The sequence below is a fragment of the Schistocerca cancellata genome, chromosome 2 (genome assembly GCF_023864275.1).
Source record: "Schistocerca cancellata isolate TAMUIC-IGC-003103 chromosome 2, iqSchCanc2.1, whole genome shotgun sequence".
NCBI lineage: Eukaryota > Metazoa > Arthropoda > Insecta > Orthoptera > Acrididae > Schistocerca > Schistocerca cancellata.
In genome coordinates, this window is record NC_064627.1 from 588,309,017 (window position 1) to 588,329,405 (window position 20,389).

Here is a 20,389-nt window from a genome sequence, read left to right on the forward strand (position 1 = left end):
AAGAAGCAAAATGCCTATGGGAATAAAATGGCTTCAATTAGTTGCATAGACAGACCACATCTCCACCAACCCTAAAAATTGTTTAAGAGAGTGTCAAAGAATAAGAAGTTGCATAGAATGTGGTTGTAGCTCGCTCCTACAGATCCAAATGGTGAAGTAGCCTACTTCCCTATACGATAGATCAACAATTTATTTCATAAAAACAAAATTTTAAAAATCACCTTTTCAGGAGTGTGTGGCGAGTAACGCTACAGAAGTTCGTTTTAGTTTATAAAATACATCTGATGAATCAAAATGTTTCATATATGATTGTATAGTATGAAAATATTGTGGTGGGAACCTTTCATCTCTGTCTTCTACTGTTAAGTGTTCGATCACAGATAAATACTTGTGACAAACTAGAGTATAAAGACGATTGCTGGTTGTTTCATTTGCAGTACTTTAAGTTGTGCTCTTAGATTCCTGTCTGACCACACTCTCGGAAACTGCTACATATTTCGAAAAAAAATAAATAAATAAATAAATTGTGAATTATTTGGGAGAAGAAGTAGTATAAATGTCACTGTCAGTTGTTTTACATACAGTAATTTCATCTTTCATTTCATAAACATATGTAAGGTACAAAATCGGAGATACTCGTTACTGAGAAAGCGCACTCTTACGTGTAAATTACAACGAATATTTCAGAAAAATGCTTAATTTTCATGATTAATGAAGTCTCAGAATATGTTGCAAACACGAAGAGGGAATTTTTTTTTTTTTTTTTTTTTTTTTTTTTCCATCCAGCACTATACAAACGTATGGCCTTTGCCACGGCAGTTCGTCGCCTTAGCAACCTCACTATTACAACTTGCATGCTGTTGGTGCTTATTTTATGTAATTCCATTCAAAAGAGAATTCAAGGAGACGCAGGCTGACTTTATTGCTGAATGATGCAAATGTAAGCCATAAATGCATGAAGTTTTGGAAGGTTTCCTCTTATCAGACTTCATTAACTTCCTTTGCATTGTAGCTTAAAAGTTTTAAGCACATTTCAATAATTAATAAGTTAACCATATGCGGAAAAGAGTACGCGAAGTCACTAGTAATTCCATCTAACACTCATGTAATATACGTAAGCAGAGCCGATGTCTTGATATTTTATGATCTATAACTCTTAATTGCATAAAAGTAACAGGTATTTTGAGAGAATAGTGAATGAAAACTTTTTTTAATCATTCACAGTAACAACATAACCTAAGCTAACCATATTTCTAACAAAGGAAAATAGTCTACTATGAATTCAATTTCCAACCAGACGCATCCTAGTGACTCTTTAGTAACACAATCACTAAATCCAAAGCTAAAACCATTCAATATGTTTAAAATAACAAATTATAGGTGTGAATACACCACAGCTAACCGAACAACAGAGCCATACCGAAATCCAAAACCTCTCGGTACACTTGTCGAAAAATCGGTGGGAGGACTGTTCAGTAACCGGCCTCAGAAGCTTACGAGTAGGAAATTCGGATAAAGAATCAAAAATAACATCATAACCTACGGCACTGATCGGTGTGAATGATATAGAATAGGGCCCCAAGTGGATAGACTACACTAGCTGCGCTTGTCCGAGAGGGAGCTGACAGGTGTGGTGTTTGAACTCAGCCTACTGCAGAGGGAATCCCTTCCCTCTTTGTATGAAAAGCAATTATTTCATACAAGCCAAAATATATAAAGATATACAATTCAGAAAGCAGAAGAATTTGTGGAAAGCAACATCATAAAAACTGACAAAACTAACGCTGAAGATTACTTTGTTTTTAGAAAGTGTATATGAGACCAGTTCTCTGGAGTGGTCTGGCACACACTGTTAACTTATCAGAAAGTTTCACAATCAAGATTGGCATTCAAAGCATAATTTTTCAGATTTTTGTGTCAACCTTCCTACTTTTAGATGGACAGCAAGACATACTGGGCTAAACAAGTTGCTAACCACCAGATTGAATTTGTCCAGCAATGGAAGGTGCTACCACAAGCCATGTTGGATGACCTGATCCACGTTATGTGGAGCTGTTTCCATGCCTCGTGTGAGAGTACGTGTTTAAGTTCTTAGGTGGCCTACACATATAAATAAATATTCGCGCCGTCCCCAAGCGGCAAAGACACCGAAGGAAGGTGTGATTAGATGAGTAAGCGGCAAAGACACCGAAGGAAGGTGTGATTAGATGAGTAAGCCGAAAGAAAATTGAAAGCTATACTGCCAATTTTTTTGTATCTCAATTGTTTTTTTCACTAATTTTGGCGTGTAGCATTTTGAATTGGTAAGATAAAGACATATGTACTTGCACTCTCCCAATATTGTTAAGTTATAATGTGCAGAAGTCGCGCGTTTTCATTCTCCAAACAAGTTACGTTCTAATCTCCACATCCTGATGCGCTGAGGACTTGCATTTTTAAATGGACCTTGTCAGAGACGGAGTCAGCACGAAGAGAGAATAGCCACCGCAGCCATGCCGGCATTGCTGTACATCGTTGGGGAGGCAAGGTAAATACCAAGCTGCACACCAAAACTAAAAAGAATTAACAGTGAATTAATGTTACAGAAATGCCACAACGTTTCTTAAAAAACACACACACACACACACACACACACACACACACACACACACACACACACACACACACACACACACCTGCACATGTTTCTGGGCACAAAATTTCTTGTGTGACTAAACGATAATCACTTCATCTCTGAACGATTCACATTATTTCCTCTTCCCAACCACTATATGCAATACATCCCATACTATCAAGATGCCAACAATGGAGGGATACCACATACAGTAAGTCACACCCACGAGACACTCCTGTAATTGGTGTCTCTGTTTCATATGTTTTGACACTGTCAGATGCATTTTTTGTACACATAGCAACCTGCTTCATGCTTTATGGGTCACTAAAATCCCTTAACATATGGACTGAGAGTGCACAGACAAAGTAAGTGCAAAATATACATAAGCGACAATTATCAATTTCCCACTACCATTTTCACATACCTGGGGCATCATATTGCAAATTTGTAAAATGCACGTGAAGATGATAAAATGATGGTTGATAGTGAAGATAAATACGTAGTTGCGTCTCAGGAATTTTATATTTATCCTTTATGACATTCTGAAACAGATTAATGGGAAAGCAGCTTTTTAAAAGAAGTTACTGTTGAGAGTAAATTACATTGTTACGTACTGTTCTTCAGAAACTTACCGTTCCCTTTTCCTTTATATTTTTCAGAAGTGGTAAATGTTCACTTGTCAAATCACGTAATGATAGAATGCCAGATTTTCTAACAATAGCCACTAGGTACAAGTCTTCAATTTGCTTGGTATCCCATTTTAAATCAGGAAGCAAAATGAATCCTGTTTCAGGATCAGGATCTTCAAATACTATACGATCAGTCTCAGATTTGTGATCTAAAATATTAAAAACCCACTAGAAAATGAAAAAGAACAAAGAACATTAACTATGATCATACAATGATTAAAAGTCAATAGTTTCATATCAAAAATATTTTCTAGAAATATGAATTTGTAAGCAGATACAACAATACATCAAAAATTATTCCTAGTGAACAGCAGTCACTCAAATTTTTAAAGTATACAAGTTATGAAACAATAACAGGACAAACATTTTAACAACAATTTAAGGAAATGATAGATTGCTACTCACTGTACAAATGAGACACTGAGTTGCAGACAGGCACAACTAAAAAATCGTTACACAACAGTGCTCTCTCTCTCTCTCTCTCTCTCTCTCTCTCTCTCTCTCACTCACTCACTCACTCACTCACTCACAAACCTCTCATGCTCTGACCAGAATTACGGTATGAGCTGCTGAGCTGTCAGAGATGGTGGTCTTTTGTGTGACGGATGCTTGCTTGCTTTAGTGTTTTCTTTTCTGATGAAGACTTTGGCCGAAAGTTATTGTGTCTTTGCATTGGCCCATCTGCTACTCAATGTATCACCTTCTCACTGAGCAGTAAGCTATCATTCCCTTATATTGATAGTGTTCCAACCTGGAATTTTGATTGCTTAAACATTTTAACAAACATTCTTTAACTCTTTAAGCGGTACGTGGGGTGTTCAGAACACCCCAGTTATTGATGGATTATTACATAATGGACAGGAGTATAATGTCATGTTCTTTGGTATCTTTCTAGGAAGTAATATGAAAGCTTTGAGTAACACAGAATCTACAATGGAAGCGCAAGTTCCATGAAAACACGCAACAATGTGCCTTGGGGTGTTGTCGACACCCTGCGCGGCTATGTTGCAGTGCTGTGAGACAGCGCACAGTTGTGTTCCGTAGCAGCTGCTTGTATTTTGTTGCTCTGTGCAATTAAAACAGCTACGGATCATTACGAAATAGAACGAGAAAGAGTGCAGAAGCTTCTGGATGAGGTCTTAGACGAAACATTTGGAGGAGGAGAAGAGGAGGAAACACAGTTGTGAAGTTCTCTCTCATCACAGTGACACAAAAACGGAGGCTGAAGACAACCTGGAACTGGAAATGCAAGTAAGTGTAGCAGATAATGAAAGCAAGCACGCTTTTTTTTTTATTGGAATGGATAAGGTTAGAAAGTGGAAATGCAAGTAAGTGTAGCAGATAATGAAAGCAAGCACGCTTTTTTTATTGGTATGGATAAGGTTACAAAGTGGATGAAAAGTTGATCTAGTCACAAAGTAAGAACTAGAAGTGTAGACCCCATTATTCATCTCCGTGGGGTAAAAGCTATTGCAAAATCTGCGAAAACTGCTGTGGACTGTTTTTCGATATTTATAAATGACACAATAATTACAATGGTTACATCGTGCACAAATATTTACATATAACACATTACATCAAATTTCACAAGAGACAATGATGCCAAACCAACAAAAGAGGAAGAAATCAAATCTCTTCTGGGTCTGTTGATATTGGCTGGGCATTAAAGGGCAGGACACCAAAGTCTGGAAGACTTATGGGGGACAAATGGTCTTGAAACCACAATATTTCATGCAACAATGAATTTACGGCGATTTTGTTTCTTGTTGCGTTGTTTGAAATTCAATGATATTCGAGACAGACCACAACATAGAGAACTTTATCGCCTAGTTGCAGTCAGAGAAGTGTGAATTATTCATGTCAAACTGTGTCAGTAATTGTACTGTGTCTGAATATACAACAGTGGATGAACAGCTGGTTGCATTTAGAGGCAAATGCAGTTTCCAACAGTATATACCAAGCAAGCCTGCGAAATAAATATCTACATCTACGTGATTACTCTGCTATTCACAATAAAGTGCCTGGCAGAGGGTTCAATGAACCACCTGCAAGCTGTCTCTCTACCATTCCACTCTCGAGTGGCGAGCGGGAAAAACAAGCACTTAAATATTTCAGTGTGTCTGATTTCTCTTATTTTATCGTGATGATCATTTCTCCCTATGTAGGTGGGTGCCAACAGAATGTTTTCGCAATCGGAGAAGAAAACTGGTGATTGAAATTTCATGAGAAGATCCTGTTGCAACGAAAAACGCCTTTGTTTTAATGATTGCCACTCCAATTCACGTATCATGTCTGTGGCACTATCTCCCCTAATTCGCAATAATACAAAACGAGCTGACCTCCTTTGAAATTTTTCAACATCATCCGTCAGTCCCACCTGATACAGATCCCACACCACACAGCAATACTCCAGAATAGGGCGGACAAGTGTAGTGTAAGCAGTCTCTTTAGAAGATCTGTTGCACCTTCTAAGTGTTCTGACAATGAATCACTGTCTTTGGTTTGCTCTACCCACAACATTATCTATGTGATCGTTCCAACTTAGGTTATTTGTTATTGTAATCCCTAAGTATTTAGCTGAATTTACAGCCTTCAGATTTGTGTGACTTATTGCGTAATCAAAATTTAGCGGATTTCTTTTAGTCTCATGTGAATAACTTCACACTTTTCACACCACACAGATATCTTATCTAAATCATTTTGGAATTTTTTTGGTCATCTGGTGACTTTACAAGACAGTAAATGACAGCATTGTGTGCAAATAATCTAAGAGGGCTACTCACATTGTCTGCTATGTCAGTAATATAGATCAGGAACAACAGAGGGCCTATAACACTTCCTTGGGGAACACCGGATATTACTTCTGTTTTACTTAATGACTTTCCGTCTGTTACTACGGACTGTGACCTTTCTGACAGGAAATCACAAATCCAGTTGCACAACTGAGGCGATATTCCATTGGCACTCAGATTGGTTAGAAGACACGTGTGAGGAATTGTGTCGAAAGCCTTCTGAAAATCTAAAAATATGGAGTCAATTTGCCATCCCTTGTCGATAGCACTCATTACTTCATGAGAATAACGAGCTAGTTGTGTTCCGCAGGAAAGATATTTTCTGAATCCGTGCTGACTGTGTCAGTAAATCGTTTTCTTAGAGGTACTTCACAATGTTCAAATACAGTATATGTTCCAAAACCCTACTGCAAATCGAAGTTACTGATATGGGCCTGTACTTCAGCGGATTACTCCTATTTCCCTTTTTGGGTATTGGTGTGACATGAGTAATTTTCCAGTCTTTAGGTACGGAACTTTCTTTGAGCGAGCGGTTGTACATAATTGCTAAATATGGAGTTATTGCATCTGCATACTGAAAGGAACCTGACCGGTATACCATCTGGACCGGAAGCCTCGCCTTTATTAAGTGATTTAAGCTGCTTTGGTACACCGAGGAGATCTACGTCTATGTTTCTCACCTTCATGGTTGTTCTTGATTGGAATTCGGGAATATTTGCTTCATCTTCTTTGGTGAAGGAGTTTCAGAAAAGCGTGTTAACAACCCTGCTTTGGGGGCACTGTCATCAGTGACTTCACCATTGTTAACGTCCAGTGCAGGTATTGATTGCATCTTGCCACTGGTGTGATCTCTTTGGGTTTTCTGCCAGATTCTGAGACAGAGTTTCATTGTGCAAATTATTAAAAGCATCTCACAATGAAGCACGTGCTATATTACAAACATCTGCAAAACTTTGCCAATCTTCAGTATTCTGCGAAATTTTCACCTTATGTGACGCAAGAACATAGTATACTTTGGGGATGGAAATCTATGTTGAGAAACAGCCAGAGGGTCCCTTTGCACTGTCAAACTCGCCTAAGGAGATAGTAAATAGACTTGTATGACCTATCGAAGGTACAGGACGCAATGTGGCACTAGACAAATGGTACTGTTCCATACCACTGGCTCAAGAGCTCCTTACCAGGTGTACCGCTTGGTGAGATCACAAAGATGTGGTGTATCATGAGCTAAAAACCAGTGAAACTGAATACGAATCGTTACAGACAACAAATGATCAATCTGAACTATGCATTGATCGAAAAAAGACCAGAATGGGCCAGAAGACATGCCTAAGTAATTTTTTTTACATGACAATGCACCTGCACACAAAGCAAAACTGGCTGGGACCTGCTACCCCACCCACCTTATTCACCAGACTTGGCCCCTTCTGACTACCATTTGTTTTCATCAATGGAACACGCATTGGCTGAGGAACACTTCCATTCCTAAGAAGAAGTCAAAATTGGGTATCTGGTTGGTTTGCTTCAAAAGATGAACATTTCTATTGGCGTGGTGTCAACAAATTGCCAGAAAGGTGGTCAAAATGTATGGAAAGCAATGGTCAGTACTTTGAATAAAATGTTTTTACTTTTCAATTCAAACTTAGTGTTTCATTTTCGCAAAAAACGCTCATTTCATACCGGTACACCTGGTAAAAAGAAACTTATAGTAGTAGGAACTCTTAGAAAGAATAAGAGGGAGGTCCCTCCAGGCTTTGTTTGCACGAGAGGTCGTGAACTTAAGAGTCAGACTTTTTGGATTCAGAAAGGATATCACCATAGTTTCATATGTGTCAAAACAGGAAAAAACATTATTCTCTTTTCATCTTTGCATCATGACGGTGCCACTGACACTAAAACAGTGGAGGGAAAGAAACCAGAAATCATAACAATGTACAACAAGACCAAAACAGGTGTGGACACAATAGATGAAATGTGCACTACTTATTCAACCTAAAAAAAAGTAGATGCTGGCCACTTGCTCTATTTTTCTGAATGATTGACATTGCTTGCATTAATGCTTTCATCATATACGCAAATAATAACAATGAGAGGATTTCCCAAAGAATATTTTTAAATGATGTCGGAAGGTCATTAGCAAAACCCATAGTGTGCGAGAGCAGCCACTCACTCCCTGCCTAAACAAGTTAGACAGAATGCCACTAAAATGGTGGGAACTGAAGACAGCAACAATGCACCACCTTCTGAACAAAGAACACTTAAACCCAGGTGTCCTATGAGTAAAGATATAAAAGTTAAATCACACTGTGCTCGATGTTTGAAAGTTGTGTGTAAAGCACGAGAAATGTGTGTGAAAAGTGTTATCATAACGCATCCCTTGCAGCCAGTGATAATGACGGATTTCATAAAGTGTTTGTATGAGTTGACTGAACAAATGTTTAATTACCTGTAATACAGCATTAAGAATAACAGAAATAAATAATTAAACAAAATATTGTAAGAAAATGGGCATTATTGCATATGTTTCAAATAACTGAATCTAATACTATAGTAGTATTAAATAAAACGATAATGTACTGGGAGATAACATTCTAAATAGCCATTTGTGAAGTAAATATTTTCATATAAGTGATATTCTGCCCAACAATGTCATTACAGCCACTTTTATTTTGTGTGTAAGCAACACCCTGCGCGACTATTAACATTACGAAAAGGGTTAACATCATTTACTTCACACATGCCTCCACCAAATCTTAAACATTACAACAGTAGCTTAATATGTTTTGTTACAAACATGTTCCTCACAATATTACATAACCCATGTTTGTAGCTACAATTACCTGGAAATTGCTTTTATTACTTTCCAGAATTCATAAATGGAGTGAATACCTTCGTGCTACTATTTGAGAAATGAATTGTATGCAGTTATTACAATGCAGTGAACTCTTATATAAGACTATAGAATACATCATCATTGCAAAATTATAGGGGAAATTTCAGAAATATCATTAAGATTGGCAAATAATTAACAAACCTAGCTTTGCAAGTGATACAAGCAACTATCATATTACAAATTTATACATCCTCTGGATTATGCAAGACTGCGAACATGATTCAACTACAGTTGCATTCCAGTTATTGAATGAGAAGCAATATCAGCAGCAGCAAGAGCAACTAAGAAATGAAAGTTTAGGTTTAGCAACCTATTGGTGATGAAGTCATTAGGAGGGAAGGAAGATTAGGGCATAACATACCGTTTACAATGAGTCATTAGAGATGGAGCACAATCGAAGGGTTGTTTCCAGGATGGGGAAAGAAATCCACTGTGCCATTTCAAAGTAACCATCCCATCATTTGCCTGGAGCAATCTTGGGAAATCATGGAAAACCTAAATCTGGATGGCCCTAGATGGATCTGAAGCACTGTCCTCCGAAATACAAGTCCAGTATGTTAATCACTGCTCCACGTGTGTAAACACAGTTGGAACATCATCTGTCATCACTGACATGTCTTAACTTTGTTGTTTTGTTTGACACCACTGTGGCACAGTGGGACTGAAATGGAACATGTTTGCAGAGGGCGTGTTGGTTAAGAAGGGCTGTGTTCTAGTGTGGAATGCTTACATTTCTGAATAATTTCTAAGTAATATTAATGCAGAATTGGACATAGCGCTGCATGTTACTTGGTGCTCCGATTTGTCACTAAATTATTTCAATCTCATTAGTTATTGTTTACTAATTTGTTTCAGTTTCAAAACTTAGGTTGTCATGTGTGAAGTGTCAGTAGTGTGTAGAATTTATGAAACTGAGCAAAGCCTGAGTCTCAAACTAGAGACAAGAGTACTCAGAAGTGTTTTCGGTAGGTTTCAGTAATGGTTACTGTGGTATACTGGTGTGCAGTTCAGCTGACGTTGGGTGCTAAGTACATGCCTTATGTACTTCTAGTCTTTATTGTGAGAAGTGTAGTGTGTTTCTTTACGTTTGTAATTTTTATGATTTTCTGGTTTGTGTTGTCAGCTGAAGTTCATATTTTGGGGTTTATAGTGATGGGTATTGTGGTTTTTTTTTTTTTTTTTTTTTTTTTTTTTAGTTAGAAAGATTTTGAAAACAGTTAATTCTGCTAGTTGTAGGTTATTGGTATCATTGGCTTCGTCTGAACTATGCAGGTCAAGTGAAATTTGCTATAATGAGTTTTTGAGTTGTATGCTAATTTCTGGTATTATTGTCTTCTTCTTCTTGGGAGGGAGGGGGGGGGGGGTATTTGTTGAGGATTTTGTATATATCATTTTTCGGTTAATACTTGTTTGGGACGGCACCATGATTGTTATTGTCATACATTTAATTTGTTCCGTCCAAACCCCATACTTCCTTTGGTTTCAGTCTATTGCTGGAGTTAAATATTTCACGTGTTATTGATGTTTGCTCTGAGGTGTAATAAGTGATGTTGCAATCATCCTACTATGTGTGTCTGCCATCTGTAAGTCATAAGTCAAAGCCAATAGGCAATATCACAACTTTCAGTAATTCCCTTGTTCGGTTATGACGACTTAAGAGCTGAGCATAAACCTGGAATGAGGAAGGAAATTGGCTCTGTATTTTCTAAGGAACCACTCTGGCATTCACCTCAAACAATCTACTATAAGGGAATCATGGAAAACAAAAATGGATGGCCAGATACGAATCTGAAAAAGCATTCTCCAAATATAAATCCAGTCCCTTAACAATGTGCCACCTTGCTCAATGAAGATACAATAATCACCTTAAAAGAATATGAGAAAACAGAGGAGTCATAGAACAAATGGAGAAGGAAGGAAGATTAAATAAAGAGTTTAGTGGTTTGGTGACCACACAGTCATTGAAGATGGAGCACATGCCCAAATTATGAAAGGAGAGGAAGGAAATTGGCCATGCTTGTTTTGAAGGAACCATTCCAGCATTTGCCTGGAGCAATATACAAAAATCAAGGAAGGCCTAAATCTGTATGACCTAACTGGGATTGGAGCAACTGTTCTCCCAAATGTATGTACAATGTGTTAACCATTATGGCACCTTGCTCACAATCATCAAATTCAGTGGTAAAATAGCACAGTAGATAGCTCGTCAAAAACAAGAAGAAAGTATACTGCAGGAGGTATGTACGTTTCTCGGTCCCTTTATTATACGTTCCTTTTGCAAATGGACACTACACCATAATACACAAGCTACGGAATGAACGGGAGCTGTTTGAGACCCTTGTGCGTGTGTGGTTTCAAGGACTGCGGAAGGAGCACATTAAAAATTTAATTCTTTCAATGCCGTAATGATGCTAAGCGGTGGCCTGGTGGAGCAACAATGTATTAAAGGCAACAGTGTGTTCATATGAGGCAATACAAACACTAAAATCCATCAGTGTTATGTTACAACATTAATATGCAGTGTTTCTTTGAACATTAGTATTTATTTTTCAGAATAGCAAACAGAATAGCTGACATATCCACTTACACTCATTTTACAAGAAAGTGTTAAACTATGAACAACAAGCATTTTTATAGAAACAAAAATTAAGAGTAAAAACAAATTGACAAATATTATTGTGTATATTCATTTCTGATAGAAATCAGGCAAATTTAGCTCAGTTATTCAATGATTGTAACAAGAATTGTTAATTGTAAGAGAGATGAAGCAATAAATATTTCCACCACTGTAGTCTTCAGATTGAATGCAACAACATGCACAACATAGAAGAAATAAATAATAGAGGGTAGGGTGGAAAAAGTTCTTAAGTGTGGTTACCGAAACTATCCTGTGCACACTCCTAAATATGGTGTTCACAAAGCTATTACAATCAGCAAAAAAAGGTTTACATAATGAACTTGAATTTTTAAAAGAATCTGTTAACAGCAATATGGTGTCACAAAAGTTTACAGTGTATTCACACCGAGTCGTTTACCAGTATCTGTTCTATTGAATACCAATTTGTGTGGACCCCAAACTTCAAACCCACCTACGTCTCTACTGGCGTTCACCGATAAAGAAAGATTCGGGCACCACCCAACAGGGAACCATCTACAACTTACCTGAATGCCGAACTGGTCCGATTTTATATGAGGCAGTGTTATCTCTTGGTAGTAACTCGGAGTTTCTTCAACAATATGCAATACCTGTCGCTCATATTTCTTAATATGTTTTTCTGTTGCGGGATGTATGATCGTCGTTTTTATGCCTGGAACATTTTCGAAGTTCCATTACAAACACAACATTAATTAATGTTTTGAAGAACTTACACAGCATTATATTAACAAGCTGTATTACAAGCTCACAGTAAAAGCAGCAGATCACGATACAAACGAAAAATTTCCGTCAACTCATTGTGGCTATATGAGCAATCACAGCACGCACATCACTATTTGTTTTCTGAATGCAGTTCACTCAAATGCTTTACTTACCGTTGAACTGCACACTAGGCAAACACGTGTAACTGGCGTATACGTCATTTATGAACTCCTGTTTCAATGAACTATGAGATGATAATATTCCATTAATACTTTGTTCATTAAATGGCCGTTTCTCCAATAACACTACTGCGATACCCTCTTTTCCCGCGAATGTACCTTCAACGCACACACTCTTTCTCTGACTGTTTTCGTTTATAACCCTAGAGAGTTTAAAATCCCCAAATGAAATGCTTTCATCACAAACACCTTCCGAGCCACCATCTATTTCATCTAGCTTCCGAACTTTCGTAGGCGGAATGTCTATTTTGTCTTTTAATTCAGGTTTCCTCGTACAAGACATTTTAAACCACTCCGCCGAAGTTTCTTCCTATTATTATCTTTATTCCAAGAATAATGCAGTACACTACTGTTGGCGCCACTCAGATATACATACATTTTTAACTGGCACGTAAAAACCACGCAGTGATAAAAACAAACACTTTGATTTCCGGAGTGCGCAACACATGCAGTCTTCCTACACAACGTCCATTCGGGCTTTTGCCCTTTTCCAGTTTTGAGCTTATAAAGCGACTACCAGTTTCCGGTATAGAATTTCACGTAAAGGCGGTTTCACATACGCAAAAAAATGACGCATTTTCCAATGGTACTCCAGCTGAATATTTTCGGTGGCATCACTGCAGTGGTGCACTTTCTGGCACGACACTAACTAAAAAGTAAAATTCAGTTGTACTTGGAACAGGGTGACCAGAAGTCCCATATTTTACGTAATCGTCCCTTATTTAGCTTACGTGTCCTGTCAAAATTATATAGTACACATATTTTCTCGTTTTCCGTTCCCTGTAACGGGAATTTTGAAATACCGTGTTTTTAAGTAACGTGTAACAAAACCAAATGTGCTCATACCCAAACAGCTATGTTAAACCGCGGCAAGGTGCCAAATTGTTCTGCTACATAGAAAAAATACAACTGACATTTATGTACTATAAGGTGGTTGTTTGTGTTATTGCCCTGGATGATAATTAGACGAAATATTTGTCAGGATTTGTAAGCTGTGGGTCCTTGAGGTACGGCAATACGCGAATACGAGAAGTAAGTTTAAATAGTTTTATTAACAAAGGCTGATTATACAACACGCACGCTATGCGTACCCATCATCACTGTGCCTGACATCCTAATTACGGTCGTAGCGAAAGGGTCCATGGTGAGCTAAGAAAAGAGACATATTCACACCCGAGGCCACTCTAGTTAATACGGCGCGCTGCAGACGGCGGTTAGCGGCTTACTGCTGCATCGCTCTGCAGTCGGACACACGTGTACTGACCAAGCAAATTGTCAGCACTCCAGACAGGTCGGCTGGCGAACGTTTGTCTACGTACCATACAGCTGCGTGCAACCTGTAGACCCTTACATCACGCTTCTCAGAGAAAAAGAGCAACCACAGGTGGTTCAAAACGACCTCCTGGGCGTTATGAATCTATTTCGCCATTTGTGGCATTAGAAGGCAATGCAACAAGTATTTCATTTGCAGACACAGTAACGTTAGGTACAGAGAAGCATGCCTTCAAGATGACAGTTTCATACATGACAAATGCTGTTGACAAAAGACAAATTAGTAAAAGCAATCAGAGTCGAGATTAATCCACTATTATTCAATTTGAGTGTAAAGGGTAGCTCAGGTCTATCATAGTTTTTACATGTAAATGTGGCATCAAGGGTGGAGTTAAATGAGAAAATTATACCTGGAGAACATCATAAGAAATGGATGATAAAGATGCGTTAAAATTCTAGAGCAATCATCTATTGGGGGATGATTCATAAACAATTCTTTCTCACAGCAGTATACTCTACTATCTAAGTATATTGCCAATTCAGGGTAAATTAACTTATGACTACGTTTACACACATGCAAATCATTTTCATTTGGGGACACAAAATATCTTCGATCCTTACTGATCAGTAGATTATCATTCAGTACATATTTTACATGAATACCTGCCTGTCTCCATTTCACAGGGTAATTATGAATCTAGAATTGGAAGGAAAATCAGCATTGGCCGTATTTTGTTGTTTTTTTTTGTCAGCAAAATCGATTTTCGGTCACTTAGTGACCATCCTCAGTGCTGTAATTAAAATTGATAGGCACTGGTATCAAGCTATAACCACACGCTTAAAGAGATCACATAAATGTGAACGCTCTACCAATTTTAATTGTATATTACAGCAATGAGGATGGTCACTAAGTGACCGAAAACCGATTTGGCTGACAATAAAACAACAAATTACGGCCAATGCTGATTTTCCTTCCAATTCTATCCACTATTTGGTCGTGGTGCACACAACACGCCATGGAGTCGCCAATCAAGTATGAATCTTATGCATTTCAAAATTATGATTTGATCTAGCAATGGGTATAGAAACAATAACAGTTAATTCATCTTCAATCATTAAAGAGTGTGTGGTGGTGACTTGTAGTAAGCATATAAATTGTTAGAGTTAACATCTTAAATCATAGTATATGTTGCATCTAGCTTTTGCTCAATTGATAGTAGGATTTGTAAAAATTGTTCTGGATGTAGTAGTACACTGCTCAAACAATCATTTGAACTACTTTCTAAGGGTGTTCTTAAGTTAAGGGCATCAATTCTAGCATTTGATAAACTATCAGTAATCCTTAACAAAAGAGTGTTTAAATCGAAGTGTGCATTCACAGCATTTAGTCCTTGGAATAGTTCTTGGATATTTGCATTAGTTTCATTGCGAATTGCGTGGAAATGTGAGATAAATTGCTTTACAATCTGTTAAATGAAAAGTGTGTGGTAAATAATGGTTCTTCACATATTCTTTAATGCGATAATTTCATTAGAGAGGTTAGTTAAATCTGTACTGAACTGTTGTTCAAGAGCTAATATTTTGTCTTTAACTTCCAGTAGATTCGACTAGTTAACGTACCAAATACAGTACAAAGGATACTCCCTCCAAAATCAAACCAGGCACATTCATGCCTAATTAAAGTTTTGTATGGCAAAAGCTTTAAAAAACAGTAAATCTCTTATTCATAATTAGCAAATGTAGACTCTACCTGCATTTTGGCTGTGATCCAGTTATTATACCAAGATGTACCCATTTCCAAAATTGTATCATTACCCTTAACGGAACGAATTAGAACCATTTGCTTCTTTACAGAACTGAGCTGTTGCTGGTTTGACTCTGATTGTACTTGAGTACAAGTTTTGCGTTATGGTACTTGTTGAAACTACCATGTCTGATCGTGGTTCAAACAAAAAACCTGTACTCTGTGGTATTATTACTACAGCATTAGTAGAATACGCTATCATAGCAAACATTAGAATAAAAATGAACATGGTTAATTAGTTCTAAATACTAGAGTTAACAATGAGTTTCTTGTGGTAATGTGTGGAATAAAAGGTTTAGTTTCACTGTGCCCTGGTGCAATAGATTCAATACTAAATTTTCACAACACATTCACATAAGCACATGGCTGAAATAAGCACACGCATTGCACTCTCACACACTACACACGTTTACGCAGATGGTAGGGGTGTCTGGAACAGGATCGCTCGGAACGTGGCGATGCCTTGGCCTCGAAGTCTGGACTGCTACCTCGCGATTCTCGCTTCCTGGGTTTAAGAACAGCATTTCTGACTCTCGGTCAGTCCTCGTTGTCTTACGGTACTACAGGAAATCTACCCAGAAATAGTTTTACACGATTGACATGAATGGCAATCGAACGAAAGAGCAGTTAGAGCTTAAGAGTGACTGGCGACAACACCTCCAAGATTGGATATGGTCCTTTCCAAAACTTCTTAAACTTTTTGACTTGACTCTTCTTTAACTCCACGTTGCTCAGATACTCAAGATCTCCAACTCGATACTGTGACACTGCTGCTTGGCGGTCGTGTTGTCTTGCCTGATGGAGAAAAGATTAATGATTTTGCTGTTTCACTTCCCTCCATGCTTCCTTTAGCTTGCGTGCTAGGTCCCTTATGTGTTCATTGTTGATTCCGGCAGTTGAACGTGCAAAGTCCAAGGCTGAATGCATTCTTCTTCTGTAGACGATCTCATATGGACTTAGGTCAGTTGAGCTATGCATTTTGGCATTTTGATAACTTACCAAGTACGGTAAGCAGACATCCCAATTGTCGTGTTTGCTGCTCACTTAATGGCTAACCATTTTAATAATTGTCCTGTAGACTCGCCCGACTCTTCCATTTCCTTCAGGTTGTGCTGGTGTATTCCTTAACTGAGTTATTTTCATGAGCTTACAAATCTGTTTAAGTAATTCACTAAAATAATTCGTTCCTTGATCACTAATTATACTCAATGGTGCTCCAAACTTAAGAATCCATTCTTTTACAAAAACTTTAGTTATAGTCTCAGCACTCTCATCAGGTATTGGTACCATGAGAAGGTATCTAGAGAAATGATCTAACATTGTCAATATGTATTTGTTTCCATCTTTAGTCTTAATTTTCGATGTAAAAACTTCCATCCCCCCTTATGGCTACTGGTGCACTGAAATCGCAATCTCCCACGTCAAATCCATACCTTCCATACGCCTGTACATAGTCGTTTTATTTGCACTTGTTGGAACAATGACCACAGTAACTTTACACTCCAACACAAACTTTATAAACCTACTGATCACAGCGTATCTATCATAAATACCCTATTAAGTATAATATTTCGCCAATAACTGACTGCTGGTGGCACCAAACAATACTGTGCAAAATTCCATGATGGATGGACGTGCCTCTTTTGTTTTTCTTGTGAATGATACCTGTATCTCGTTTACGAAGAGCGACATAATTGTCTTATAAGTGGCCAGATGTTAAAAACGTGATCATAACAACCATGTTATTGTCAACCTGCGCCTTGGTTCTACATGCACATACAAGTATTGCTAACGATATGCACGTTAAAATCTATACGTCCTTTATGAATCAAGGTATGGTATTGCTTCTGGATTAAGTTGTCTTCCACACAAATACTGTGACATTGAATAAAGATAGAGATTGCAATGTCTATATCAATAGAACAAAAGTGTGCATAAATATGGCCAGCAGTGTAAACTCGTAATAAGATCACCCACATCATAGAATTTAGAGTGTGATTTGGCTAAGGAACGTGGTATTAAGCCAATATCTGCAATTTCCTCTTGCCGCTGCTAGATATTTCCCACACTACAAACAGTATTTGTAGTGCATTCTATATCGACACCATATAGACAGTGTAGCAAAGTTTCTGCGACACATCCAAGGGGCTATAAGCGAGGGAGGAAAATGATTGGTTGAGAGTGATCACATTCCCATAGAGGGTGTACTGTGTGAGGAATCACTTAAAAAAACGATACTACAGATTGAAGTCGTAAGAAGTGTACAACATCCTATGGCCAATACACTGGATTTTCCGATCTATTGTGTTATGCTTTATGATAGAAATGCTCTCTGCGATTTGGAATTGTGACTACCCATTCAACCATATACTTGCATTGTCATTAGTGAGCCATATTCGAAGCACTCTCATATCTTGAAAAGAGTCACCTATTTCGAACGTAGCTGCTAAGGATCCATACAGCAAAACTCCAGCATTGTTTTGTAGACAGTCCCTCTGCATCTCGTAATTGTTCCTTAATCTCTGCTCTGCCCTCCCTCCAGCTTTGTGCGTGTGATCTGCCAAATTTAAGTCGAAACGGAACGGAAGTCGGAGAGTACCATATCTAAGACCTTCTGCATTCCATGGAGATACAGGCTGAGCTGGGTGAACGCGACAGGGCCGTGTTTCACCCTGTTGAAAATGCTTGCATGTGGGTCATCAGGGAGAGGGCAAGTCTTAGGACTTTCTAATAGGTTGGTGTATAAGATGTGCAAATATCCTCGTAGAAAATCAAACAGCACAATGGTATGTCAGCAATATGACCATATACATATGTCAAACGGCGAAATAAAAATGAAAAGTGACATAAAATCAGTACAATTGGTAACCTAGTAAAATGACTAAAAATGAAGTGAAATTCTTTAAAATTGACAGAAATACAGTGAAATATGTAAAATTACAGATACTAACTGAGAATACATAAAATCAGAGGAAAATAACCTGAAGTGGGTACTGAGAAATATCAATAAAATTGCATGTTTTGGAGAATGAGAGTAGACTCATGCCATTAAAATTGCTACACCACGAAGATGACGTGCTACAGACACGAAATTTAACCGATAGGAAGAAGATGCTGTGATATGCAAATGATTAGCTTTTCAGAGCATTTACACATTGTTGGCGCCGTTGGCGACACCTACAACGTGCGGACATGAGGAAAGTTTCCAACCGATCTCTCATACACAAACAGCAGTTGCCTGGTGAAACGTTGTTGTGATGCCTCGTGTAAGGAGGAGAAATGCGTACCATCACGTTTCCGACTTTGATAAAGGTCGGATTGTAGCATATCGCGATTGCGGTTTATCGTATCGCGACATTGCTGCTCGCGTTCGTCGAGATCCAATGACTGTTAGTAGAATACGGAATCGGTGGGTTCAGGATGGTAATACGGTACGCCGTGCTGGATCCCAACGGCCTCCTATCACCAGCAGTCGAGATGACAGGTATCTTATCCGCATTGCTGTAACGGATCGTGCAGCCACGTCTCGATCCCTGAGTCAACAGATGGGGACGTTTGCATGACAACAACCATCTGCACGAACAGTTCGACGACGTTCGCAGTAGCATGGACTATCATCTCGGAGACCATGGCTGCTGTTACCCTTGACGCTGCATCACACACAGGAGCCCCTGCGATGGTGTACTGAACGACGTACCTGGGTGCATGAATGGCATTTTTTCGGATGAATCCAGGTTCTGTTTACAGCATCATGATGATCGCATCCATGTTTGGTGACATCGCGGTGAACGCACATTGGAAGTGTGTATTCGTCATCGCCATACTGGTGTATCACCCTCGTGTTGGTATGGGCTGCCATTGGTTACACGTCTCGGTCACTTCTTGTTCACATTGGCGGCACGTTAAACGGTGGACTTTACATTTCAGATGTGTTACGACCTGTGGCTCTATCCTTCATTTGATCCCTGCGAAACCCTACATTTCAGCAGGATAATGCACGACCGCATGTTGCAGGTCCTGTACAGGCCTTTCTGGATACAGAAAATGGTCAACTGCTGTCCTGGCCAGCACATTCTCCAGATCTCTCTCCAACTGAAAACGTCTGGTCAGTGGTGGCCGAGCAACTGGCTCGTCACAATACTCCAGTCACTACTCTTGATGAACTGTGGTATCATGTTGAAGCTGCATGGGCAGCTGTACCTGTACACGACATCCAAGCTCTGTTCGACTCAATGCCCAGGCGTATCAAGGCCTTATTACGGCGAGAGGTGATTGTTTTGGGTACTGATTTCTATGCACCCAAATTGGGTGAAAATGTAATCACATGTCAGTTCTGGTATAATATATTTGTCCAATGAATACCCGTTTATCATCTGCATTTCTTCTTGCTGTAGCAATTTTAATGGCCAGTAGTGTACATATATGCACCTTAATAATGCAGACAGAAGGCATTCTAGAGACATGGAATCAAGGTGAAACGGCAATATTCAGACCATGACTTCTGCATGTGAGAGGAAGGTTACCAGGGGAGGTAGAAAACTGCAATAAGACTATCATAATCTCCTATGGCTACTGATCATGGTGTTTATCTCCTTGTACCATGTCACTGTTTCTTCGTATGCAGTTTTGGTTGCCTATGATCATTTTATAGGACTGTTGTCAACGTATCTGAACTGTAATCGGGTTTGAATTCGTAGACAGTAGCCGTCATACAGCTCTGGAAACATA

At 38.6% G+C, this 20,389-nt stretch overlaps 1 protein-coding gene across 1 annotated transcript in view; it reads right to left on the minus strand.

Moving 5' to 3' along the window:
* Positions 1-12,977, minus strand: part of LOC126162211 (m7GpppX diphosphatase) — a 51,120-nt gene extending 38,143 nt beyond the window's left edge. The window contains exons 1-4 of the mRNA XM_049918555.1: positions 12,520-12,977; positions 12,151-12,296; positions 3,247-3,471; positions 3,039-3,156 (exon numbers count right to left, since the gene is read on the minus strand). Of these exons, the coding sequence (XP_049774512.1) occupies positions 3,039-3,156; positions 3,247-3,471; positions 12,151-12,296; positions 12,520-12,868 (838 nt within the window). The 5' untranslated portion in view covers positions 12,869-12,977. The remainder of the gene's footprint in view (positions 1-3,038; positions 3,157-3,246; positions 3,472-12,150; positions 12,297-12,519) is intronic.
* Between the last annotated feature and the right edge of the window lie 7,412 nt (positions 12,978-20,389).